Source organism: Somniosus microcephalus, chromosome 12 (assembly GCF_052327205.1).
Source record: "Somniosus microcephalus isolate GS21.2 chromosome 12, FLI_Smic_1.0, whole genome shotgun sequence".
In the NCBI taxonomy this organism is placed as follows: domain Eukaryota; kingdom Metazoa; phylum Chordata; class Chondrichthyes; order Squaliformes; family Somniosidae; genus Somniosus; species Somniosus microcephalus.
Window position 1 is genome coordinate 213,571,724 of NC_140998.1, and position 27,162 is coordinate 213,598,885.

At 48.4% G+C, this 27,162-nt stretch overlaps 1 protein-coding gene across 2 annotated transcripts in view; it reads right to left on the reverse strand.

Moving 5' to 3' along the window:
- Positions 1 to 26,847, reverse strand: part of LOC147110028 (myelin-associated glycoprotein-like) — a 55,678-nt gene extending 28,831 nt beyond the window's left edge. For both annotated transcript variants that reach the window (XM_086004026.1, XM_086004027.1), the window contains exons 1-4: positions 26,765 to 26,847; positions 22,889 to 23,254; positions 12,387 to 12,680; positions 11,385 to 11,666 (exon numbers count right to left, since the gene is read on the reverse strand). In XM_086004026.1, the coding sequence (XP_085860152.1) occupies positions 11,385 to 11,666; positions 12,387 to 12,680; positions 22,889 to 23,254; positions 26,765 to 26,804 (982 nt within the window). In that variant the 5' untranslated portion in view covers positions 26,805 to 26,847. The remainder of the gene's footprint in view (positions 1 to 11,384; positions 11,667 to 12,386; positions 12,681 to 22,888; positions 23,255 to 26,764) is intronic.
- Positions 26,848 to 27,162: the final 315 nt, after the last annotated feature.

The window sequence follows — 27,162 nt, forward strand, 5'->3', positions numbered from 1 at the left end:
CCAGAACAGATGCAAGCCCGGCACTTGTCCGAGGTGCCGGGCTCATTTTTAAGCAGATTTGCGCGGGCCGCGGCCGGGTGCAGGCAGCTCCTCCTTAACGGAAGGAGGAGGCCTGCACTTCCCCAGCCTGCCGCACCGCATCGGGTGCCGCAGCGCCGGAATTGCGGCGCGAAATGGCAGTTAGCGCCCTTTTCCAGGCGCTAAGACCCTTCAGTAGCGCCGGCAGCCATTTGGGCGCGGCGCCACTGAATTTTTGGCGCGCGCAGGGGACTTAGCGCCGGCACTAATTTCCGGCGCTAAAGCCCTGGCTAAGCCAAAACCCAATTTCTAGGCCTCAGTCTCTGAGGAGGCCTCCTGATCCGAGTTGGATAACGCCTTTCAGGGGTCTCTGATTCTCGTTGCTGGGGTGACTCATCTAGTTGATCTCTTATGGATTGGAAATCATCATCAAGTACATTGGCGTCTGAGGTAGATGCTTCAGGTTCACTAACTTCTTCCACTGGTGTCTCTGTCGTAGTCATGGGTTCGACCCTTGATCTCGATTCTACAAGTTGGTCAGCATGACGTCGTATTACGTTTTCACCAATATCTACCGTGTACATCAGGGGTCCTTGTCTGGTACGAATTGTTCCAGATTGCCATTTCTCATTCTTATAGTCCCGGGCTAACACTGGTTGTCCTATTTCGAAACTCCGAGTGGTCTTGTTATTTATATGCTGGAACTGTTTGTTTTCGACTTCCCTCCGCACATTTGGTTTTAACAAGTCCAACCTGGACCGCAACCTCCTGTTATAGAACATCATGGCAGGGCTTTGATTTGTCACTGCATGAGTGTGAGTGGCGTTTCGATATGCCATTAGGAAATTGTCCACCTTGTGTTGTAGTGGAATCTGGTCTTCGCTCATGGCCTTTATCGCCTTTTTGAACGTTTGTACAAATCTCTCGGCCAACCCATTTGTAGCCGGATGATATGGGGCAGAGGTATAATGTTTCACCCCATTCTTCTTCATAAATTTCTGGAATTCTTCTGACATGAACTGCGGTCCGTTGTCTGAACATATTTGTTCTGGCAATCCATTTCTTGCGAATATCGTTCTTAGAACTGCGATCGTCTTTTCCGAGGTAGTGGTCGCCATCTTATCACTTCTGGCCATTTAGAATGTGCGTCTACCGCAATTAAAAACATGGAGTCCATGAATGGACCTGCGAAGTCAATATGTACACGTTGCCATGGGGTTGAAGGCCATTCCCATGGATGCAGCGGTGCAATTGGAGGTGCATTTTGAACTTTTTGGCACCCTGAGCAGCTTTTAGTCAGATCCTCTATTTGTTGGTCAATACCTGGCCACCACACATAAGCCCTAGCAAGGCTTTTCATCTTGACTCCCCCCAGATGACCTTCATGCAGTTCCTTTAGAACTCTCTCCCTTAATTTAGGAGGAATAATCACCCTTGTTCCATACATCAATGTTCCTTGACAGACGGACAGCTGTTCTCGTCTGGCTGAGAATGCCGGTAACAGTGGTTCACCATGAGCTGGCCATCCCTTCACTGTCAATTCGTAGACCCGAGACAGTGTCGGGTAATTCCTGGTTTCTCTCTCAATACTTGCATTGGTGACTGGCAAACATTCGATGATGGTCGAGTGAAATAACTCAACAGGGTCAACTGTCGGTGCCTCTTCCGCTGTAGGTAGTGGCAGGCGCGACAGCCCATCAGCATTACCATGTTGCTTTGTACCTTTGAATTCGATTTGATATTGATGTGCCCCTAGGAAAAGGGACCATCTCTGGAGCCTCTGCGCTGTCATCACCGAAACACCCTTCTTAGGGTTAAAAATGGAAACCAACGGCTGGTGGTCTGTCAGCAGCGTAAACTTTTGCCCTTGCAGGTAATGATTAAACTTTTTTACTCCCCACACAAGGCTGAGAGCCTCCCTATCTATCTGAGCATAGTTGCGCTCAGCGGAGGTCAATGATCTGGATGCGAACGCGACTGGTCTTTCCAAGCCATTTGGCAACTTATGTGAGAGCACTGCCCCAATACCATATGGAGAAGCATCACAAGCTAAACGAATAGGCAGTGTTGGGTTAAAGTGAGCCAACACTTCCTTAGAGGTGATCAATGCCTTGCTTTTGTGAAAGGCCCGCTTACAGTCCTCGCTCCACTTCCATGGCACTCCCTTCTGCAAAAGAACATTCAGCGGGTGTAGCACCGTGGATAAATTTGGCAGAAACTTATGGTAATAGTTAATCAACCCTAGGAACGACCTCAACTGGGAGACATTTTCCGGAGCGGGAGCCTTCACAACAGCTTCGATCTTGTCAGGTGACTTGTGAAGCCCCTCCTGGTCAATGACGTGACCACAGTACGAGATTTGCTTCTGAAAGAACTCACATTTCTGGCGATTAACTCGAAGTCCATATTCTTTCAATCTGGTGAGCACCTGTTCCAAATTTGCAAGGTGTACCTCATCATCATCTCCTGTAATCAGAATGTTGTCCAGGTAGCATTGTGTGCCTGGAATTCCCTGTAATACCTGCTCCATGGCCCTTTGCCAAATCGCTGGAGCCGATGCCACTCCAAAAACCAGTCTATTATACCGATATAAGCCCTTATGCGTGTTGATCGTGAGATACTGGCGTGACGCTTCATCAACTTCCATCTGTAAGTACGCCTGCGCCAGGTCTATCTTGGTGAAGTGTTTCCCGCCAGACAACGAAGCGAAGATATCCTCAATCCGTGGAAGCGGATATTGCACCGTGTGAAGCACCGGATTAACAGTGATCTTGAAATCGCCACAGATGCGAACCTTCCCCGGTTCCCCCGGCTTGTTACTCGATGAACGCTTCATGACGGGAACAATGGGCGTGGCCCATTCACTCCAGTCCACCTTTGACAGTACTCCGGAACGTTCTAGTCCTTCCAGCTCAGCTTCCACAGCAGGTCGTATCGCATAAGGTACCGGTCTAGCTTTGAAAAATTTCGGGTTTGCATGTTCTTCAACCTTGATGTTTGCCGTAATTCCTTTCAGTGTTCCTAGTCCCTGCTGGAACACCTCTTTAGCATCGTCCAATATTCTGGACAGTCGTTTAGGTTTGACCTCGTCCTTTTTACCGGAATCTACAGTTAGTGCTTTTAAGGAATGCCAGTCCATATTTATTCTCCTGATCCATTCCCGTCCCAGTAGTGGTGGGCCTCCCTCAGGTAACACATATAAGTCCATTCCTCGGCTTTCTTTACCCTTGTGGACCACCTTTACCTTTATCTTTCCGATGGGGTATACTCTTTGCCCCGTGTATGTTTTCAATACAATCTCCGTATCCCTTAGGGGAATGTGTGGAAATAACCTTTTGTAATCTTGCTTATTCATGACCGTCAATGCCGATCCAGTGTCCAATTCCATCTTCACTTGGACTCCTGCTATCTGAAGTGTGACCCAGATAGTTTGGTGGTCTGCTGTGTTACCCACAGTATGTATTCTTAGACAACCCAGTTCCTTACTGCTGGAGTCTGAATCCGTCTTCTGTTCATCCGAACTGTTCTCTGTCACCTTGTGTACCTTTTTGCACTTTTCCTGCGGTGACTTTTTGTTGCTGGTCTTCTTTCCTGACCGGCATACTTTAGCTATGTGTCCGAGCTTGCCACATTTTCTGCATTCCTGATTTTTGAACCAGCACTGGTTCTGATCATGCGTTGTCCTTCCGCAACGATAACACTTTACTGCACCCAATGCCATTTGATTGGTGCTGAGTTCCGATGACCTTAGCTGCATTTCCGCGGCGCCTCTTGCTGCGGCCTCGTGCGATGCTGCAATGGTGACAGCTTTATCAAGCGTAAGGTCCTTTTCCTCTAGCAGTCGCTTTTGTGTTCCTTCTTTTAATAATCCACACACGAATTTATCTCTCAGAGCATCTGCTAGTCCTGTACCAAACTGACAGTACTTTGATAGCTTGTGCAGTTCAATTAAGAATTCAGCGTTGCTTTCCTCTTTCAGCTGCATTCTTCTGTAAAATTTAAATCGTTCCGCTATCAGCAGCGGCGTGGGGTTTAAATGTTCTTGCAGGATAGTAACAATATTCGCGAAAGTCTGATCCACCGGTTTATCTGGTGTTACAAGGTGCCTCAATAACCCATACGTCTTCGCACCCATTGAGTTTAATAAGGTTAGTGCTTTCTTATCATTTGGTACGTCATTTGCTGTACAATAAACTCCAATGCGTTCTACATACGTGGCCCAATCTTCAACATCGCTATCAAAAGCAGTGATGTTACCGTGTTTAGGCATCCTTTAGAGTTTCTTTAAATATTTTATTTTTCCAAAATGGCGGCTTCCCACGCTTGTCTTCTTCCCCCGCCTACTAAAATGGCGGCTTCCCACGCTTGGTGGCTTTTCCCGCGCTTGTCTTCTTCCCCCGCCGACTACAATGGCGGCTTCCCGCGCTTGTCTTCTTCCCCCGCTGGCTACAATGGCGATTACCGCGCTGTTGCCGCTCTCGCCTCCCAGCGGTTCTTAATTTCCCCGACGCTGCTTTTGCTCCCCCGCGGTTCTCGTGGGCATTAACGCTTCCCTCGTTGCTGCGCCTCTCAGCCCCGATTGCAGGCCGGCCCTTTACACCGGCTGCGGTCGAGTTCTCCGCGGTTCTCGTGGCATTAACGCTGCCCTTGCCGCTGCGCCTCTCGGCCCCGATTGCAGCCCGGCCCTTTTCACCGGCTGCGGTCGAGTTCTCCGCCCTTTTTCCTCCGGTTTCCCTCCCCTTCTCCACTGACAACGCAGCCGACTTTCTGCCCGTGCCGCTAGATCGGCTTACCCACCACCGTGGTAGAAGGATGATCACTGCCTGTCGCTGATGGAGGACTTCATGGTCAGTAATTTCAACCCGGGTTCTCGATGCCTCCCGTGCGATGCGGTGCTCAGCAGGCTGATGAGGGCGGATGCCTCTTCTCGACGCCCGTTCCGAGGATGAAGCTGCCTTGGATGCAACTGCCGCAGGGTAAGATCGGACTCGTCACCACTGTTGAGTCTGAGTGTCCCAGATATGCTTATTCTAAATCACTGGACACAGACAACAAGAATAACTTAAACAGGTCTTTACTAATCGAAGGTCAGGGCTGAACTGCTTAGCAAATTACTACACAGACTTTATATACCGGTGTGGTCACCACCGGTACTACAGTATACAGTAGCCAAGAGAAAGTAGTCCATCTCTTAAGGTAGTCTCTTAAGGTGGTACAGGTTACATACACCACAGATGTAATGCTTAAGTTATCCACCAGATGGAGACAAATATTAAGGGATCATATTTACCAGTATTAAGGTAATGTCCTGGCACACCACTTATTAAGGTAGTGGCATTGCATTCTGGGTATGACTCAGAGGTTGATCCTCCATCTTGGTGATCGCACAGTAAGAAATAGAGCGTGTTTGCTGCAGCTGTAAGAGCTATGTTCTCTGCTACATATGTATAATTAAACAGTTGAGTTTTGGTTCCTGAAGTCTGGCTTATCTCAGTTTCTGACCTTACCACTCGGATATCACATTTGGCGACGAGGCTGAACAGATCTCATCTTGAAGAAGGAAAAAGAAAAGAAAAGCACTGAATCAAGGAATCATGGCTGCTATGGTAGGACAGATCTCTGCTTTTGATATTCAGACACAGACCTGGAATGAGTACTGTGAGTTGCTGGAGCATTTCTTTGTAGCAAATGATATAGTTGAGGTTGTAAAAAGGAGAGCTATTTTGCTCACTTCCGTGGGAAGTCAGATGTATAGTTTAATGAGAAACTTATGCAGTCCTGAAAAGCCTGGAGACATACCATTTGCTAACTTAGTGGACTTGCTGAAGGAACATTTCAATCCCAGACCGAGTGAGATTGTACAGCATTTCAGATTTAATTCCCGGAACAGGAAACTGGGAGAGACTGTATTGGATTATGTAGCAGTGTTGAGAAAGCTGGCACATGATTGCAATTATGGGAACAGCTTGAAAGACATGCTGAGAGATAGGCTTGTTTGCGGGATAATGGATGCTCGAATGCAGAGGAGATTATTGTCCGTGACTGGGCTTACGTATGAAAATGCGTTGGAACTTGCTCAAGCCATAGAGACAGCTAACCAAGATGTAAAAGAAATACAAGGTTCAGACTGGGCTACTACGAGACAAGTTGCAGGTCCGCTGGTGCACAAGTTAAATATGAGTCGGAAACCACAACGTGAGCATGTAAAGGCATGTTATAGATGCAATGGAGATCACCTGGCGAGGGAATGCAGGTTTCTGGAGAAAAAGTGCCACAAGTGTGGGAAAAAAGGACATATAAAACGTGCATGCTCAGCAAAAGCTACCCTGGAGGTATACAAACCTAAAGGGGGAGAAAAGCAAAACCTAGTAAGAGAAGTGAAAAAACAGGGAGCACATCACATCAGCGGAGAAGCTGAGAAAGAAGACGACATGTTCATATTGCATAGTATGGTAGAGGACATTCCAAAAGTGGATCCTATCACTTTGCAACTGATAGTAAATGACTCTAAGGTTAACTTTGAGGTGGATACCGGATGTGGTGTTACCATAATGAACAGGGAGGAGTACTCAAAATTGTTGAACCGTGCAAAAGTTCCAGAGTTAAAGTCTTGCTCTATGCAGCTTAAAACCTATACCGGTGAACGAGTGGCAACATTGGGTACAGCTACTGTAACTGTGAAACACAGCTAAGATTTATGTCGACAAGGAGGCACTGCCAAGGTTTTTTAAACAACGACCTGTGCCGTATGCCATGAAACCGAAGGTAGAGGCTGAGCTTGACCGTCTTTTGAGAGAGAACATTCTGGAACCCGTAAAATGTTCAGAATGGGCAGCTCCCATTGTACCTGTTTTAAAACCAGACAATTCGCTAAGAATCTGTGGAGATTATAAATTGACAGTAAATAGGGTGTCTAAACTAGAACAGTATCCTATTCCTAAAACTGAGGATCTTTTTGCAAACCTGGCTGGAGGGAAGAAATTCACGAAGCTGGATATGAGTCATGCATACTTGCAGATTACAGTAGATGAGGAATCCAAGAAGTATGTAACCATAAATACACACAAGGGTTTGTTTACCTATAACCGCTTGCCATTTGGTGTCTCATCTAGTCCAGCTATTTTCCAGAGGACTATCGAGGGTGTACTGCAAGGGATTCCACAGGTTTCTATTTATCTGGATGACATTCTGGTGACGGGAAGAACCGACCAGGAGCATCTGAGCACTCTGAGAGTGGTACTACAAAGATTGGGTAAGGCTGGGTTACGGCTCAAGAGGAGTAAGTGCACTTTCCTGGGGAATGAGGCCGTGATCCTGGGACACAGAATGGATGCCACAGGGCTCCATCCAATCAAGGAGAAGGTACAAGCTCTGCAGGAGGCCCCTGCTCCTACAAATGTGACTGAGTTAAAAGCTTACCTGGGACTGCTAAACTATTATAACAGGTTTTTACCAAACTTGGCAACAGTGTTAGCACCTCTTCACAAACTACTGCGCAAGGAGACACAGTGGCAGTGGGAAGAGGAACAGAGGGTTTCATTTGAACAGTCCAAGAAACTGATGATGTCCTCGGATGTGCTGGTTCACTACAATGCAGAGAAAGACATCATTCTCTCTTGTGATACTTCACCTTATGGGGTGGGGGCAGTTCTTTCACACAGCTTGGAAGATGGAACAGAAAGACCGATAGGGTTTATGTCTCGAACTCTGACCCCAGCGGAAAAAAACTATTCCCAGTTGGATAAAGAGGGATTAGCAGTAATGTTTGGGTTACAGAGGTTTCACAAGTACATATGTGGCAGGAAATTCACCATATGCACCGATCATAAACCTCTTCTGTCTCTTTTTAATGAAATGAAGGCAGTACCACAGATGGTGTCACCCTGGATCCAGAGGTGGGCAGTGAAGTTGAGGGCATATGAGTATGTCATCGTTTACAAGGCGGGCAAGTACCATGGGAACGCAGATGCCTTGAGCCGTCTTCCACTACCAGGTACCCCTCTCCGTGCAGCTCCAGAGGACAGAGTTTTGATGTTGGAGGACACGGATACGGCAATTGTGACCGCAGAACAAGTAAGCACATGGACAGGTAAAGATCCAGTACTGTCTAGAGTCCGAGAATATGTGATGAGCGGTTGGCCACAACATCCGGAAGGGACTGATTTCATACCTTACAGTGTCAGGAAGACAGAGCTGAGTGTGCAGGATGGTTGCGTGTTGTGGGGAGCACGAGTGATTATTCCACAGCCAGCACAACAGTCCATCCTAGGGCAACTACATCAGTGTCATCCTGGAGTTTCGCGTATGAAAGCATTGGCAAGGAGTTACTTGTGGTGGCCAAAGCTAGATGAGGAGATAGAAAATCTAGTCAAGACATGCAGCACTTGTCAAGTACACAGGAAGGCACCAGCAGCAGCTCCACTCCACCCCTGGGAGTGGCCGGATAAACCATGGCAAAGATTACATGTAGATTATGCGGGTCCATTCATGGGAAAGATGTTCCTCATAACCATTGATGCACATTCCAAATGGATGGATGTGTAGCCTGTAAATTCTGCTTCATCTACTGTTACTATAGACTGCCTGCGTGGAGTTTTAGTAATCAAGGGATACCGGAGATCATAGTAAGTGACAATGCCACGTGTTTTATGAGTACAGAAACAAAAGAGTTCATGAGAAACAATGGCATAGTGCACGTGACTTCAGCTCCATATCATCCGTCTTCAAATGGACTTGCGGAGAGAGCCGTACAAACATTTAAGGAGATGATGAAAAAAAGTGCGGAAGGGAGTTTGGCAACCAAGGTGTCACGAGTTCTGTTCAGCTACAGAATAACACCTCAATCTACCACAGGACTCTCTCCTGCTGAGTTGTTGTTAGGACGTCGACTACGCTCCACTCTTGACCTGGTTCACCCAGATCTAAAAAGGAAGGTGGAAAACCGACAAATCAAACAAAAGGAGAACCATGACAGAAGGACAAAGAGCCGCAGTTTTGGAGAAGGAGATGCGGTCCTTACCAGGAATTTCAGTTATGGTCCAAAATGGATTCCTGGCGTCATAGACTCAATGACCGGTCCAGTTTCATATACGGTCATGGTGGGAACTGGTCAGGTAGTACGCAGACATGTGGATCAGATACTGACCAGACAAAGGGAAATCGAACTGGAGGTTCCAGAAGAAATGTTGGAGGACAAGTTGGTCCCCAGTTATCCAAATGCATCAGTGGTACCACCACCACAAACAGAGCCAGTTATACCTGGACCCCTTCATCAAAAGGAAACCATCGTAGCAGAGTCAGATACTCTGAGTACTGCTCAGGAGCAGCAGGTGGCTCTACCACAACCAAGCAGGGACTTGACTGTAAGATGTTCACCAAGGACTCACAAGCCACCAGAGAGATTGATCACGACCTGCTAGATTCGTTCAGTATGGACTATCGTTAAAGGAGTCTCCTTGTGGACTTTTTAAGAATGTTGTTAAGAAATTATTGTAAACATAAGAGGGGGGGATATAGTAATCTGGGATGTAATGCTTAAGTTATCCACCAGATGGAGACAAATATTAAGGGATCATATTTACCAGTATTAAGGTAATGTCCTGGCACACCACTTATTAAGGTAGTGGCATTGCATTCTGGGTATGACTCAGAGGTTGATCCTCCATCTTGGTGATCGCACAGTAAGAAATAGAGCGTGTTTGCTGCAGCTGTAAGAGCTATGTTCTCTGCTACATATGTATAATTAAACAGTTGAGTTTTGGTTCCTGAAGTCTGGCTTATCTCAGTTTCTGACCTCACCACTCGGATATCACATGCAGCACTGAAGAAGGGCAGCACTGTCAGAGGGGCAGTACTGAGGGAGCGCTGCACTGTCAGAGGGGCAGTACTGAGGGAGGGCAGCACTGTCAAAGGGGCAGTACTGAGGGAGCGCCGCACTGTCGGAGGGGCGGTACTGAGGGAGGGCTGCACTGTCGGATGGGCAGTACTGAGGGAGCGCCGCACTGTCTGAGGGGCAGTACTGAGGGAGTGCCGCACTGTCGGAGGGGCAGTACTGAGGGAGCGCTGCACTGTCTGAGGGGCAGTACTGAGGGAGCGCCGCACTGTCCGAGGGGCAGTACTGAGGGAGTGCAGCACTGTCGGAGGGGCAGCACTGAGGGAGCGCCATACTGTCTGTGTGTGTGTGTCTGTGTGTGTGTATGAGTGTGTGAGAGTGTGTGTGTGTGAGTGTGCCTGTGTGTGTGTGACAGTGTGTGTGTGTGAGTGTGTCTGTGTGTGTGTGAGTGTGGGTGTGTGTGTGAGTGTGTCTATGTGTGTGTGAGTGTGGGTGTGTGTGTGAGAGTGTGTTTGTGAGAGTGTGTGTGAGAGAGTGTGTGTGTGAGAGTGTGTGTGTGAGAGTGTGTGTGTGAGAGTGTGTGTGTGTGTGTGAGAGTGTGTGTGTGAGTGTGTGTGTGTGTGTGTGAGTGTGTGTGTGTGTGTGAGAGTGTGTGTGTGAGTGTGTGTGTGTGTGTGAGTGTGTGTGTGTGTGTGAGTGTGTGTGTGTGTGTGTGAGTGTGTGTGAGAGTGTGTGTGTGTGTGTGTGAGAGTGTGTGTGTGCGAGAGTGTGTGTGTGTGAGAGTGTGTGTGTGTGTGTGAGAGTGTGTGTGTGCGAGAGTGTGTGTGTGTGAGAGTGTGTGTGTGAGTGTGTGTGAGAGTGTGTGTGTGTGAGAGTGTGTGTGTGAGTGTGTGTGTGTGTGAGTGTGTGTGTGTGAGTGTGTGTGTGTGAGAGTGTGTGTGTGAGTGTGTGTGAGTGTGTGAGAGTGTGTGTGTGTGAGAGTGTGTGTGTGAGTGTGTGTGAGTGTGTGAGAGTGTGTGTGTGCGAGAGTGTGTGTGTGTGAGAGTGTGTGTGTGAGTGTGTGTGTGTGTGAGTGTGTGTGTGTGAGTGTGTGTGTGTGAGAGTGTGTGTGAGAGTGTGTGTGTGTGTGTGAGAGTGTGTGTGTGCGAGAGTGTGTGTGTGTGAGAGTGTGTGTGTGAGTGTGTGTGTGTGTGAGTGTGTGTGTGTGAGTGTGTGTGTGTGAGAGTGTGTGTGAGAGTGTGTGTGTGTGAGAGTGTGTGTGTGCGAGAGTGTGTGTGTGTGAGAGTGTGTGTGTGAGTGTGTGTGAGTGTGTGTGCATGAGTGTGAGTGTGTGTGAGTGTGAGTGTGTGTGTGAGAGTGTGCGTGTGTCTCAGACTGTGGACGTGTAAACTGCTGGTGACTCCTCAGTCCCTCAGAACTGCCCGTTACTGTTACTAACATAGTTATGGCCAAAGATGGTTTGTAAATTCCACAATCTTCCGCGGATATTAATTTGTTTGTATTTAGAGAGAAGTGGAAGTATCTGTAGACTCACGTTCCACAGTGATGGTTATGGTCCTCTCCACTGCTCCATGTCCATTCTCCGCCACACACTGATAGTCTCCAGCGAACCTGGGTGTACCGTGAGGAATCTCCAACCACAGCTCGTTGTTGGAACTTGTTCTGTTCATTGTGACACCATGATGTCGCCAGGTCAGGTTAGAAGCCGGGAAGCTAGCAACAGAGCAGAGTACCGCTGTAGATTTCCCTTCTTTTATATTGATCGATGAAATATTAATCATATCACGAGAAGTAATGGAGAGATTCCGTGGGGCGTCTAAAGACAAATAAAGATCTGTTAATGTACATTGGCTGTGAAGCACTTTGAGAGACCTTGAGAATGTCAAAGGTGTGATATCAAAGCAAGTTCCTTCATCACAAAGCTCGTAATCCAAGCAGACACTTTAGTGCAGCACTGAGGGAGGGCAGCACTGTCGGAGGGGCGGTACGGAGGGAGGGCTGCACTGTCGGAGGGGCAGTACTGACGGAGCGTCGCACTGTCGAAGGGGCAGTACTGAGGGAGCGCCGCACTGTCGGTGGGGCAGTACTGAGGGATCGCCGCACTGTCGGAGGGGCAGTACTGAGGGAGCACCACACTGTCGGAGGGGCAGTACTGAGGGAGCACCGCACTGTCGGAGGGGCAGTACTGAGGGAGCGCCGCACTGTTGGAGGGGCAGTACTGAGGGAGCGCTGCACTGTCGGAGGGGCAGTACTGAGGGAGCGCTGCACTGTCGGAGGGGCAGTACTGAGGGAGTGCCGCACTGTCGGAAGTGCCGTCTTTTGGATGAGACGTTAAACCGAGGTCCTGTCTGCCCCCTCAGGTGGATGTAAAAGATCCCATGACACTATTCAAAGAAGAGGTCCCCCAGTGTTTTAGCCAATATTTATCAGTAAAATACAGATGATCTGGTCATCAGCATATTGCTGTTTCTGGGACCTTGCTGTGTGCAATGTAGTCTATCACGGGTAATGTAGAATTAAGAATGTCCGTACTTACATTGCACAGTGAGTGCGAGGGTCTGCACCGATGAAACAGATGGATATCTGACTCGGCAGGTGAGAGTTTGTCCGTGGTGTTTGAGTGATGGAATCAGGGACAGAACAGAAGTATATGTCAGAGTGACGCCATGCTGAGTTACACTGTTTGAGACTGACCCGGGTACGTCAGTGTGATGGATCCAGGTTAAGACAGGTGCTGTTCCAGTGCACGTGGTGTTGAAGGTGCAGCTTACGTCCACACGCTTTCCTGCAATCATTTCAGCAGGGAATATCCTGGGTTTATCTGTGAAATCTAACACACAGAGAATGGATCCTTTTAGATAAATATAAAGTGAGGCATCAGTTCAAATAGAAATAACAGTCCCGCAAGAGAAAGTACTTTTACACGGATAATACCAGAACTGAGAGGTTACAACGATCAGGAAAGACTGAACAGGCGGGGGCTCTTTCTCTAGAAAAGAGAAGGCTGAGGGGTGACCTGATAGAGGGCTTTAAAATTATGAAGGGTTTCAATAGATTAGACATGGAGAAGATGTTTCCACTTGTGGGGGAGACCAGAACTAGGGGCCATCGATATAAGATAGTCACTGATAAATCCAATCGGGAATTCAGGAGAAACTTCTTTACCCAGAGAGTGGTGAGAATGGGGAACTCGTTGCCACAGGGAGTGGTTGAGGCGAAGAGCTATATGTAACTAGGTAAACATAGAAACATAGAAGATAGGAGCAGGAGTAGGCCATTCGGCCCTTCGAACCTGCTCAGCCATTCAATGAGATCATGGCTGATCATCCAAATTCAGTACCCTGTCCCTGCCTTCTCCCCATATCCCCTGATCCCTTTAGCCTTAAGAAATATATCCAACTCTTTCTTGAATATATTTAATGAACTGGCCTCCACTGCCCTCTGTGGCAGAGAATTCCACAGGTTCACCACTCTCTGGGTGAAGAAATTCCTCCTCATTTCAGTCCTAAATGGCTTACCCCTTATCCTTAGACTATGACCCCTGGTTCTGGACTCCCCGGCCATCAGAAACATCCTTCCTGCATCTAGTTTGTCCAGGCCTGACAGAATTATATAGGTTTCGATGAGATCCCCTCTCAATCTTCTAAACTCCAGTGAGTATTGTGGTGTATGTAACCTGTTCCACCTTAAGAGAACTTAAGCCTGTTCCACCTTAAGAGATGTACTACTTTCTCTGGCTGCTGTATACGTAATACCGGTGGTGACCACCGGTATATAAGCACTGTGTAGTAATATTGTATTTAGTATAGTCCTGACCTCCAACCAGTAAAGGCCTGTTGAACTTTAATCTTGTAGTCTGTGTTAGTAATTACAACTAGAACACGCAGACTTAACAGTGGCGACGAGTCCGATTCTTACCCTGCGGCAGTTTATATCCACGGCGGCTTCGTCCACATACCGGACATCGAAGAGAGGCTTCCACCCTCATCACCCTGCTGGAAGACACATCGCGCGGCAGACATCGAGAAACCAGAGTGCAGAAGACATCCTGAACTCGAAGCCTCCATCAGCGGCTGTCAGCTATCTTCTTTCTACCTCGGTGGTGGGTAAGCTGGGCAGCGACGCGACCAGAAAGTCGGCCGCGTTGGCTGTACAGATGGGGAGGGAAGACGGAGGAATAAGGGCGGTGAGATCGATCGCGACCGGAGATAAGGGCCGGGCCGCATTCGGGCCGAAAGGCGCAGCGCGGGGACATCGATCGCGGCTGGTGATAAGGGCCGGGCCGCTTTCAGGCTAAAAAGGCGCAGCGTCTGGGGCAACTGAAGGCGCGAGAGCCGCGGTGAAGCGGAGACAGCGTCGGGGGACGGGTGAAGACCGCCAAGCGCGGGAAAACCGCCATTTTGTAGGCGGAGGACGAAGACAAGAGCGGGAAGCCGCCATCTTGGATAAAAATTAAAATAAATTAAATTGCAACGATGCCTAAACATGGGAACATTAATACCTTTGATAGCGACATCGAAGATTGGGCCATGTATGTAGAACGCATACAAAATTATTGTAAAGCAAATAAAATCCCAGATGAAGAGAAAGCACTAACATTATTAAACTTAATGGGTGCGAAGACATACGGGCAATTGAAACACCTTTTATCACCAGATGAACTGGCGGATAAGACGTTCGAGGAGATTGTTACTGTCCTGAAAAATCATCTAAACCCCACGCCGCTGATGCTAGCGGAACGATTTAAATTTTACAGCAGAAGGCAGCTGAAGGATGAAAGCAATGCTGAATATTTAATGGAATTGCGTAAGCTAGCAAAGTACTGTCAGTTTGGAACGAGGCTGACAGAGGCGCTACGAGATAAATTTGTGTGTGGTTTATTAAAAGAAGATACACAAAAGCGACTGCTCGAGGAGAATGAGCTGACGCTTGAGAAAGCGGTCACTATGGCAGCAGCACACGAAGCCGCAGCGAGAGGCACGGCAGTAATGCAGCTACGGTCACTGGAACTCAGTACAAATAAATTGGGTTTGAGTACTGTAAAATGTTATCGTTGTGGAAAGACAACGCACGATCAGAACCAGTGTTGGTTTAAAAACCAAGAATGCAGAACGTGTGGCAGGCTTGGCCACATAGCTAAAGTATGCCGGTCAGGAAAGAAGACCAGCAACAAAAAGTCACCGCAAGGAAAATACATAAAGGTACACAAGCTGACAAAGAACAGTTTGACCGAACAGAAGTCAGATTCAGACGCTAGCAGTAATGAACTGGGTAGCTTAAAAGTACACAACGTTGGTAAGGATGCAGATCTCCAGACAATTTGGGTCACCCTTCAGATAGCAGGAGTCCAAGTAAAGATGGAATTGGACACTGGTTCGGCATTGACGGTCATGAATAAGAAAGATTACAAAAGGTTATTCCAACATATTCCCCTACGGGATACGGAGATTATATTGAAAACATACACGGGGCAAAGAGTGTACCCCATCGGAAAGATAGAGGTAAAAGTGGCCCACAAGGGTGAAGAAAGCCAAGTAATGGACATATATGTGCTACCTGAAGGAGGTCCACCACTACTGGGACGGGAGTGGATTAGGAAAATGAATATGGACTGGCACTCCTTGAAGGCACTAACGGTAGATTCCGGGGAAACAGATGTCAAACCTAAACGATTGTCCAAAATATTGGATGATGCTAAAGAGGTGTTCCAGCAGGGACTGGGAACACTGAGAGGAATTACGGCAAACATCAAGATTGATGAACATGCACACCCAAATTTTTTTAAAGCCAGACCGGTACCCTATGCAATACGACCTACTGTAGAAGCGGAACTGGAAGTGCTAGAACGTTCAGGTGTACTGTCTAAGGTAGATTGGAGTGAGTGGGCTACGCCCATTGTTCCCGTTATGAAACGTCCTTCGAGCAACAAGCCAGGAGAACCAGGGAAGGTTCGCATCTGTGGAGATTTCAAAATCACCGTTAATCCGGTGCTTCACACGGTGCAGTATCCGCTTCCGCGGATTGAGGATATTTTTGCTTCGTTGTCTGGCGGGAAACACTTCACCAAGATAGACCTGGCGCAGGCGTATGCAGATGGAGGTTGAAGAAGAGTCACGCCAATACCTCACGATCAACACGCATCGAGGTTTGTACCGGTACAATAGGCTGGTTTTTGGAGTGGCATCGGCTCCAGCAATTTGGCAGAGGGCCATGGAGCAGGTATTACAGGGAATTCCAGGCACACAATGTTACCTGGACGATATTCTGATTACAGGTGACGGTGATGAAGAACACCTCGCAAACTTGGAACTGGTGCTCAACAGACTGAAAGAGTATGGACTTAGAGTTAATCGGCAGAAATGTGAGTTCTTCCAGAAGCAGATCTCGTACTGTGGTCATGTCATTGACCGGGAGGGGCTTCATAAGTCTCCTGACAAGATAGAGGCAGTTGTAAAGGCTCCCGCTCCGGATAATGTCTCTCAGTTGAGTTCGTTTCTAGGATTGGTTAACTATTACCATAAATTTCTACCAAATCTATCCACGGCACTGCACCCGCTAAACGCTCTTTTACAGAAGGGGGTACCATGGGAATGGAGCGAAAACTGTAAGAAGGCATTTCGCAAAAGCAAAGATTTGATCACCTCAGAGGAAGTGTTGGCTCACTTCAACCCGACACTGCCTATTCGGTTGGCTTGTGATGCTTCTCCATATGGTATTGGGGCAGTACTCTCACACAAGTTGCCAAATGGCACGGAAAGGCCAGTCGCGTTTGCATCCAGATCATTGACCTCCGCTGAGCGCAGCTATGCGCAGATCGATAGGGAGGCTCTCAGCCTTGTATGGGGAGTGAAGAAGTTTAATCATTACCTGCAGGGCCAAAAATTCACACTTCTGACAGACCATCAGCCGTTGGTATCCATTTTTAACCCTAAGAAGGGTGTTTCAGTGATGACAGCACAGCGTCTCCAGAGATGGTCCCTTTTCCTAGGGGCACATCAATATCAAATAGAATTCAAAGGTACGAAGCAGCATGGCAATGCTGATGGGCTGTCGCGCCTGCCACTACCTGAAGAAGAAGAAACGACGAAAGTTGACCCTGTTGAGTTATTTCATTCGACCATCATCGAGTGTTTACCAGTCACCAATGCAAGTATTGAAAGAGAAACCAGGAATGACCCGACACTGTCCAGAGTCTACGAGGTGACACTGAAAGGATGGCCAACACGTGGTGATCCTCTGTTACCGGCATTCTCGGCAAGGCGAGACCAGCTGTCCGTCTGCCATGGTACTTTGATGTACGGGACAAGAGTGATTATTCCTCCCAAGTTAAGGGAAAGAGTTCTAAAAGAACTGCATGAAGGTCATCTGGGGGGAGTTAAGATGAAAAGTCTTGCTAGGGCTTATGTATGGTGGCCGGGTATTGACCAACAGATAGAGGAGTTGACGAAAAGCTGCGTTGGGTGCCAAAAAGTGCAAAATGCACCTCCGATCGCACCACTACACCCATGGGAATGGCCTTCAGCCCCATGGCAACACGTACATATTGACTTTGCTGGTCCATTCATGGACACCATGTTCCTAATTGCGGTGGACGCACATTCCAAATGGCCAGAAGTGATCAAGAAAAGACAAGACTTCAGAAAAGACAATTGCGGTGTTAAGAACAATATTCGCAAGGAACGGATTGCCAGAACAGATCTGTTCGGACAACGGACCACAGTTCGTGTCGGAAGAATTCCAAAAATTCTTAAAGAAGAATGGGGTGAAACATTATACCTCTGCCCCATATCATCCGGCGACAAACGGGTTGGCCGAGAGATTTGTCCAAACATTCAAAAAGGCAATAAAGGCCATGAACGATGATCAGATTCCACAACAGCACAAGGTGGATAATTTCCTAATGGCATATCGAAACGCCGCTCATGCAGTGACTAACCAAAGTCCTGCCATGATGTTTTATAACAGGAGGTTGCGGTCCAGGTTGGACTTGTTAAAACCAAATGTACGGAGGGAAGTGGAAAACAAACAGTTCCGGCATATTAATAACAAGACCACTCGAAGTTTTGACGTAGGTCAACCAGTGTTGGCAAGGGGCTATGGAAATGAAAAATGGCAGTCCGGAACAATTCGGGCCAGACAAGGACCTCTGATGTACACAGTAGATATTGGTAACAATGTGATAAGGCGTCATGCGGATCAACTAGTAGAATCGAGAGCAAGGGTCGAACCCATGGTTGTGACAGAGACAACTGTGGAAGACGTTAATGAACCTGAAGCATCTACCTCGGCAGGGAATGTACCTGATGATGATAACACCCAATGCATGGGAGACCAACTAGAGGAGTCACCTCAGCAACAGGAATCAGAGACCACTGAAAGGCATTATCCAAACCGAATCAGAAGGCCTCCTGAGAGACTGAACCTTTGAACTGTTTATACCTGAAGTTATATATGTTATTATGTTATGTTAAATGGGGATATGACTGTTAAGCTAAAAAGGGAGGATTGTGGTGTATGTAACCTGTTCCACCTTAAGAGAACTTAAGCCTGTTCCACCTTAAGAGATGTACTACTTTCTCTGGCTGCTGTATACGTAATACCGGTGGTGACCACCGGTATATAAGCTCTGTGTAGTAATATTGTATTTAGTATAGTCCTGACCTCCAACCAGTAAAGACCTGTTGAACTTTAATCTTGTAGTCTGTGTTAGTAATTACAACTAGAACACACAGACTTAACAAGTATAAGCCCAATTGACACAATATTGGGCTGAAAATTCAGTAGGGTTAGCGCCCCATTTGAGGCGCTAGAGGGCCTAGCGCCGGAGTTATGGCCGGTTTGTAAATTCAGTGGGGCCCTGCCATCGGCGTTAGACCGGTTGCGCTGCGCCGGCACCGATGACGTCATCGGTGTGCGCAGCGTCCCGGTTGCCGTGGTGACGGGCCCCAACGCCAAAATTGAGTTGCGGCCGCCTCGCCCGTGGCAGCCGCAACTAACGATGTTTCAGCAGAGTCCTACGCGAGTTAGCGCCGGCGCATTAAGGTCGCGCGGCGGCCGGCCGCTTTCCCGCCGGCCGCCTGCCCGCACCTCCCTCCCCGGACTCCTCCACCCCCCCCCCCCCCGCGGAACAGATGCGTCTGGCCTGCGAGCCCGGCACTTCTCCGAGGTGCCGGGCTCATTTTTTTCAAGATTTCAACGGCCAGCAGGCGGGTGCAGGCAGCTCCTCCTTAACTGAAGGAGGAGGCCTGCACTTCCCCAGCCTGCCGCACCGCATCGGGTGCCGCAGCGCCGGAATTGCGCCGCAATGCGGCAGTCAGCGCCCATTTCGAGGCGCTGACACCCTCCTGTAGCGCCGTCAGCCGTTTGGGCGCGGCGCTACTGAATTTTTGGCGCGCGCAGGGGGACTTAGCGCCGGCGCTAAATTTCCGGCGCTAAAGCCCTGGCGCGGCGCCAACTGAATTTCTAGGCCAATCTCTCCTCATACGTCATTCCTGCCATCCCAGGTATCAGCCTGGTGAATCTTCGCTGCACTCCTTCCATGGCAAGAACGTTCTTCCTCAGGTAAGGCGACCAAAACTGCACACAATACTCAAGGTGCGGTCTCACCAAGGCCCTGTACAACTGCAGCAAGACATCCTTGTTCCTGTACTCGAATCCTCTTGCTACGAAGGCCAACATACCATTTGCCTTCTTAACCGCCTGCTGCACCTGCATGCTTACCTTCAGCGACTGGTGCACAAGAACACCCAGGTCTCTTTGCACTTCCCCTTCTCCCAATCTATTGTCATTCAAATAATAATCTGCCTTCCTGTTTTTGCCACCAAAGTGGATAACCTCACATTTATCCACATTATAGTGCATTTGCCATGTTTCTGCCCAATCACCCAACCTGTCCAAATCGTACTGGAGTTTCATGACATCCTCCTCACAGCATACCCTCCCACCCAGCTTTGTGTCGTCTGCAAATTTGGAGATATTACATCCAATTCCCTCGTCCAGATCATTAATATATATTGTGAAAAGCTGGGGTCCTAGGGTTGGTCCTTGCGGTACCCCACTAGTCACTGCCTGCCACTCAGAAAACGACCCGTTTATTCCAACTCTTTGCTTTCTGTCCACCAACCAGTTCTCCATCCAAGTCAATACCTTGCCCCCAATCCCATGTGCCTTAATTTTGCATGCTAATCTTTCATATTTTCAGGGTTGGCGGAGTGTCTGTCACTAAGCTTAATGCACTTTCACTCCGAGACTCTTGAATTGACAGTACTGGGTGGGGGTGGAGGAGCAGGTCAAAACTGGATTGGCACTCTCTCAGAGAATTAAATTCTATACACGGCAGTACAGAAACAATTTACATTTATCCCACTACCAACACCTAAAACATATGGGGCAAAAAATTGAGTAGCGAACTTCACCGGGCCCAGAGAAATTAGTGCCCCCACAACGGAAATTGAGCGGTAGCGCCCCAAGAGGGGAGGGGCCTTGCCCAGCTGGGCCCCCGGGGATCAGGAGTGCCGGCAAAAGAGCCCGGCACCCAAGAAAAGTGCCGGGCTCTTGGAGCGCAGTCGGCACTCCGCGAGGGACGGGGGCGGATCAGGAGGCCCGGGGCGGGAGCGCAGGCAGGTGCTGGCAGGTGGCCAGTAACAAAAATGGCCGCCCGGCGCCTCGCCTTTAATTAGCGCCGCCCCAGCCGCAGGTAGAATCATAGAATCGTAGAAAGTTACAGCACGGAGGGAGGCCATTCCGGCTCATCGTGTCCGCGCCGGCCAACAAAGAGCTATCCGGACTAGTCCCACTTTCCAGCTCTTGCTCCGTAGCCCTGCAGGTTAGAGCGTCCCAAGTGCACATCCAAGTACTTTTTAAATGTGGTTGGGGTTCCTGCCTCTACCACCCTTTCAGGCAGTGAGTTCCAGACCCCCACAACCCTCTGGGTGAAGAAATCTCCCCTCAAATCCCCTCTAATCCTTCCACCAATTACTTTAAATCTGTGCCCCCTGGTTTTTGACCCCTCTGCTGAGGGAAATAGGTCCTTTCTATCCACATTATCTAGGCCCCCCATAATTTTATACACCTCAATAAGGTCTCCCCTCAGCCTCCTCTGTTCCAAGGAAAACAGACCCAGCCTATCCAGTCTTTCCTCATAGCTAAGATTTTCTACTCCCGGCAACATCCTTGTAAATCTCCTCTGTACCCTCTCTAGTGCAATCACATCTTTCCTGTAATCTGGTGACCAGAACTGCATGCAGTACTCCAGCTGTGGCCTAACTTGTGTTTTATACAGTTGAAGCATAACCCCCCCTGCTCTTGTATTCTATGCCACGGCTAATAAAGGCAGGCATTCCGTATGCCTTCTTAACCACCTTATCTACCTGGCCTGCTACCTTCAGGGATCTGTGGACATGCACTCCAAGGTCCCTTTGTTCCTCTACACTACTCAGTGTCCTACCATTTAATGTGTATTCCCTTTCCTTGTTAGCCCTCCCCAAATGCATTACCTCACACTTCTCCAGATTGAATTCCATTTGCCACTGTTCTGCCCACCTGACCAATTTATTGATATCTTCCTGCAGTCTACAGCTTCCTTCTTCAGTATCAACCACACAGCCGATTTTAGTATCATCTGCAAACTTCTTAATCATACCCCCTATATTCAAGTCTAGGTTGTTGATATATACCACAAAAAGCAAGGGACCTCGTACTGAGCCCTGCGGAACCCCACTGGAAACAGCCCTCCAGTCACAAAACACCCATCAACCATTACCCTCTGCTTCCTGCCTCCAAGACAGTTTTGAATCCAACTTGACACTTTGCCCTGGATCCCATGGGCTTTTAACTTCGTGACCAGTCTGCCATGTGGAACCTTATCAAAAGTCTTGCTAAAGTCCATATAAACTACATCAAACGCACTACCCTCTGTTTTGATTTCTTTTTGGGTTCAATAAAGACTCATTTCTGAAAGAGAATGTTGTTTATTCTAAAGTCTTGTTCAAGACTTTCTACAGCTTTTTACAGAACACACTATGCTGTGATGCAGCTAGAATCAAACTGAAAGTAAAACTGCCAGCCTGCTTGTCTGGTCACATGACCTCTGCTGCTAAGGCACAAGCAATCAAAAACACAGACAAATATGCTGTAAGGCATAAGTAATCAAACACAGACAAATATCATCACTATTTGCTGATATCATTACACCCTCATCTACCCTCCTTGTGACCTCCTCAAAAAATTCAATCAAGTTTGTCAGACACGACCTTCCCTTAACAAATCCGTGCTGACTATCCTTGATTAATCAGTGTTTTTCTATATGAAGATTTATCCTGTCCTTCAGAATTCTTTCCAATAATTTTCCCACCACCGAGGTTAGGCTGACTGGCCTGTAATTACTCGGTCTATCCTTTTCTCCCTTTTTAAACAAGGGCACCACATTAGCAGTCCTCCGGCAACACACCTGCTATTTCCTCTTTTGCTTCGCTTAACAGCCTAGGATACATTTCACCCGGGCCTGGGGATTTATCCACAGGTAGGCCCCCCTGACCCCGTCGGACATTGCGTTACAGAATTTTTTCCCCTTTGCATTTATCCTTCTACCAACACCTAAATCAGATGATCTGGTTTTTTATCTCATTGCTGTTTGTGGGAGCTTGCTGTGCGCAAATTGGCTGCCGCGTTTCCCACATTACAACAGAGACCGCACTTCAAAAGTGGCTGTGAAGTGCTTTGGGACGTCCTGAGGTGGTGAAAGGCGCTAAAGAAATGTAACATCTTTTGTCTGTATGTAAGACTTTTAAACACGATTAGAGAGATTGATGGGGGTCGATAACCTGATAACAATGATGGACACAGTCAAGACATTCAATCATTGATAATAAAGTGAGTATTCGAGGTTGCTTTAGGACTGAACTGGACGGTATCGCCAGGTTATTGATAATCAGACGCTGTGCTATAATATGCTGTGTTAATATGTAACCGTCACAGGTTATGTTATTTCCCACTGACTGTTGAACGTGAATTGTTGAGTAATTATAACCCAGCACTTACCAGAAACATGAAGCCGTGTTGCAGGGTGGTAGCTCCACTGATCACTGTTGGGAAATTCTATTCTGAAATAATAAGGTCCTGCGTCTCGCTGTGTGATGTTGTTTATAATCAGGGAACAGCCTCCATCTCTCAGGTCTCCAGACAGCCGGGTCCGATGGCGAAACTGTGTTGACTCATGATTGTGATCCTTGGAGTGAAAGGCTATAGTCGATGATCTCCCTTCCTCATTATTAAACCAGACTCCACCTCGCGGTTGGTTTGCCAGACGCGATGGATAAGTGTAATGACATGGAATCTGTGCGCACAAACCTTCCTGTGCTGTCACCTCTCGTGGAGTCTCGACTTTCCACTCCTCTGACAATACAGCTGGGGAGAGAAATATCAATATTTAGCACTGGATGGCTGGTTGCTCCACTGGACTCGATATCCACCCCCTCCGTCACTGGCGCACAGTGTCTGCAGTGTGGACCATCTACAGGACACACAAGGAACTCACCAAGGTTACGCTGACAGCACCGACCTCCCCTGTGACCTCTACCACCCAGAAAGACAAGAACAGCAATGTGATGGGAGGCCCATCACCTCCAGGTCACACAACTTCCTGCCTTGGACATATATCACCATTCCTCCATTGTCGCTGGGTCAATATCCTGGAATTCTCTACCTAACACCATTGTGGGAGCACCTTCAGAACACGGACTGCAGCGGTTCAAGAAGCAGGTCCACCACCACCATCTTCTTAGGGCAACTAGGGATGGGCGAGTATCTCCAAGTATACTACATCGACTACATTGCCCTGATCTACTCTTTCTGTTACTTCTTCAAAGAATTCAATAAGTTTGGTCAAGCATGACCTTCCCGTTTGGAATCCGTGCTGACTATTCTTTATTATATTTTTGGTTTCTAGATGTATTTCTATTAGATCTTTGAGTGAAGATTCCATTATCTTTCCTACCACCGACGTTAAGCTAACTGGTCTCTAGTTCACGGGACTTGTTCTATCTCCCTTTTTAAATATAGGAATTACATTAGCTGTCTGCCAGTCCTCTGGCACTATTCCCTTTTCTAATCAATTTAATGTATATATATAATAGTGTCTCTGCTATCTCTTCCCTAGCTTATTTTAGTACGGGCCGATGTAATCCATCCGGACCAGATGTTTTATCCTCTGTGAGTTTGACTAGTTTATCAATTTGCTCTCCCGCCCCCCTGGAATCCTGGACACTGGAGTGGACAAGTTCATTCTATATTGTCTCACAGACCTCAGGACCCTGTTCAGTGAAGCAAATCTTCCACCCAACACAATGCTGAAATGACGCACCAATTGAGGTATATTCTGCGCTGACTTACAAGGCAGGAACAGTGGATTAGGATCCGTCAGAAATTACACCATCATGAATCACTAATTATCCTGAGCTTCTTGTTAGCTCTTCAACCCAGCCGATTGGCTACGCTGATTCAGTCTACCTGGCCCACTTTGGATCCTCATTGTCTAAGGAATCTCTTTGGATTCTCATTGTCTAAGGAATCTCTTTGGATCCTCATTGTCTCAGGAATCACTGTGGATCCTCATTGTCTAAGGAATCACTTTGGATCCTCATTGTCTAAGGAATCACTGTGGATCCTCATTCTCTAAGGAATCTCTTTGGATCCTCATTGTATAAGGAATCTCTTTGGATGCTCATTGTCTAAGGAATCTCTTTGGCTCCTCATTGTCTAAGGGATTATTTCAGGTCCAACAATATTGCTGTGAGGTCACAGAAATCACAGAAACCCCACAGTGCAGATAGAGGCCATTTCGGCACATCGAGCCTGCACCGACACATATCCCACCCGATCCCCGTAACCCCTACACCAACACATATCCCACCCTATCCCCGTAACCCCACGTATTTAATCCCCCTAACACTAAGGGTCAATTTATCATAGCCAATCAACCTAACCTGCACATCTTTGGACTGTGGGAGGAAACCGGAGCACCCGGAGTAAACCCACGCAAACACGGGGAGAATGTGCAAACTCCACACAGACAGTCGCCCGAGGCCGGATTCGAACCCGGGTCCCTGGCGCTGTGAGGCAACAGTGCTAACCACTATGCCACCGTGCTTCCGATACACCATTGTAGACTGACTTGTCCCCAAGGCTGTGGGGAAAGAGCCAAGGGGATGAGTGGGGCTAAGTGGAGCGCTCTTTCAAAGAGCCGGCACAGGCACGATGGGCCGAATGGCCTCCTCCTGTGCTGTATCCTTCTATGATTCTATGAAATTTAACTGCACAGCAGAACGGAGGCAAACAGGGAGACTCGGTATATATGGCACCCTTATACACTTCCTAGCTTGTCTGCTTTTTATCTTCACCATATCTTGCACCCTTATCATATATGCTATCATGTTGAGAGTGGGCAGGAAGTGTAAGGACTGAACTGCCTGTCAACTCTAAGCACTGCAGTGTTGCGGTCACGGCGACTTGTAACTAAAATTAGGCCAAGAGGCCAGAATTAGAGGAGCGCAGAGATCTTGGAGGCTTGCAGGGCTGGAGGAGGTTACAGAGATAAGGAGGGTTGTAGGGGCTGGAGGAGGTTACAGAGATAGGGAGGATTGTAGGGGGCTGGAGGAGGTTACAGAGATAGGGAGGGTTGTAGGGGCTGGAGGGGGTTACAGAGATAGGGAGGGTTGTAGGGGCTGGAGGAGGTTACAGAGATAGGGAGGGTTGTAGGGGGCTGGAGGAGGTTACAGAGATAGGGAGGGTTGTAGGGGCTGGAGGAGGTTACAGAGATAGGGAGCGTTGTAGGGGCTGGAGGAGGTTACAGAGATAGGGAGGGTTGTAGGGGGTTGGAGGAGGTTACAGAGATAGGGAGGGTTGTAGGGGCTGGAGGAGTTTACAGAGATAGGGAGCGTTGTAGGGGCTGGAGGAGGTTACAGAGATAGGAAGGGTTGTAGGGGCTGGAGGAGGTTACAGAGATAGGGAGTGGTGTAGGGGGCTGGAGGGGGTTACAGAGATAGGGAGGGTTGTAGGGGGCTGGAGGAGGTTACAGAGATAGGGAGGGTTGTAGGGGCTGGAGGAGGTTACAGAGATAGGGAGGGTTGTAGGGGCTGGAGGAGGTTACTGAGATAGGGAGGGTTGTAGGGGCTGGAGGAGGTTACAGAGATAGGGAGGGTTGTAGGGGCTGGAGGAGGTTACAGAGATAGGGAGGGTTGTAGGGGCTGGAGGAGGTTACGGAGATAGGGAGGGTTGTAGGGGCTGGAGGAGGTTACAGAGATAGGGAGGGTTGTAGGGGGCTGGAGGAGGTTACAGAGATAGGGAGGGTTGTAGGGGCTGGAGGAGGTTACAGAGATAGGGAGGGTTGTAGGGTCTGGAGGAGGTTACAGAGATAGGAAGGGTTGTAGGGGCTGGAGGAGGTTACAGAGATAGGGAGGGGTGTAGGGGCTGGAGGAGGTTACAGAGATAGGGAGGGTTGTAGGGGGCTGGAGGAGGTTACAGAGATAGGGAGGGTTGTCAGGGCTGGAGGAGGTTACAGAGATAGGGAGGGTTGTAGGGGCTGGAGGAGGTTACAGAGATAGGGAGGGTTGTAGGGGCTGGAGGAGGTTACAGAGATAGGGAGTGGTGTAGGGGGCTGGAGGAGATTACTGAGATAGTGAGGCAGGGGGTGAACCCGTGGAGTGATTTGAAGAGGAGGATGAGGATTTTAAATTTGGGGAGTTGCCGGACCGGGAGCCAATGTAGATCCGCGAGCTCAGGGTTGATCTGTGAACGGGACTTGGTGGGCGTTAGGACACTGGGTCACTGTTGAATTTGGCCCCCAATCATAGCTCAATAACAATGATCTTTCACAAAGACTAATAACCATAAATATGTCCGAGCTGACGATGATATTACCTTGGAGAAGTGACAGGAGGAAGTAAGATTTCCTGATCATTGTCCGCTCCCAGATATTTCATCAACTTCTCACTCTCAAGGTCTGAAAGAGAAAGGAGTTAATGAGACCTCACCTCTTGCCCGACAGCTCTCGAGAGATGAAAAATGCTTTGAGACAATGTCTTCGCGGACTAATTTGACTCACTGTGGGATGATAGGTGCTCTGCAGTGAGTTACAAGGCTTTAAGAAAGAAAAACAAAGGAATACTTGCATTTCTCCAGCCCCTTTCACCACCTCAGGACGTCCCGAAGTGCTTCACAGCCAATGAAGGACTTCTTACAGTGTAGTCACTGTGGTAATGTAGGAAACGCGGCAGCCAAATTGCACACAGCAAGACCCCACAGACGGCGATGGGATA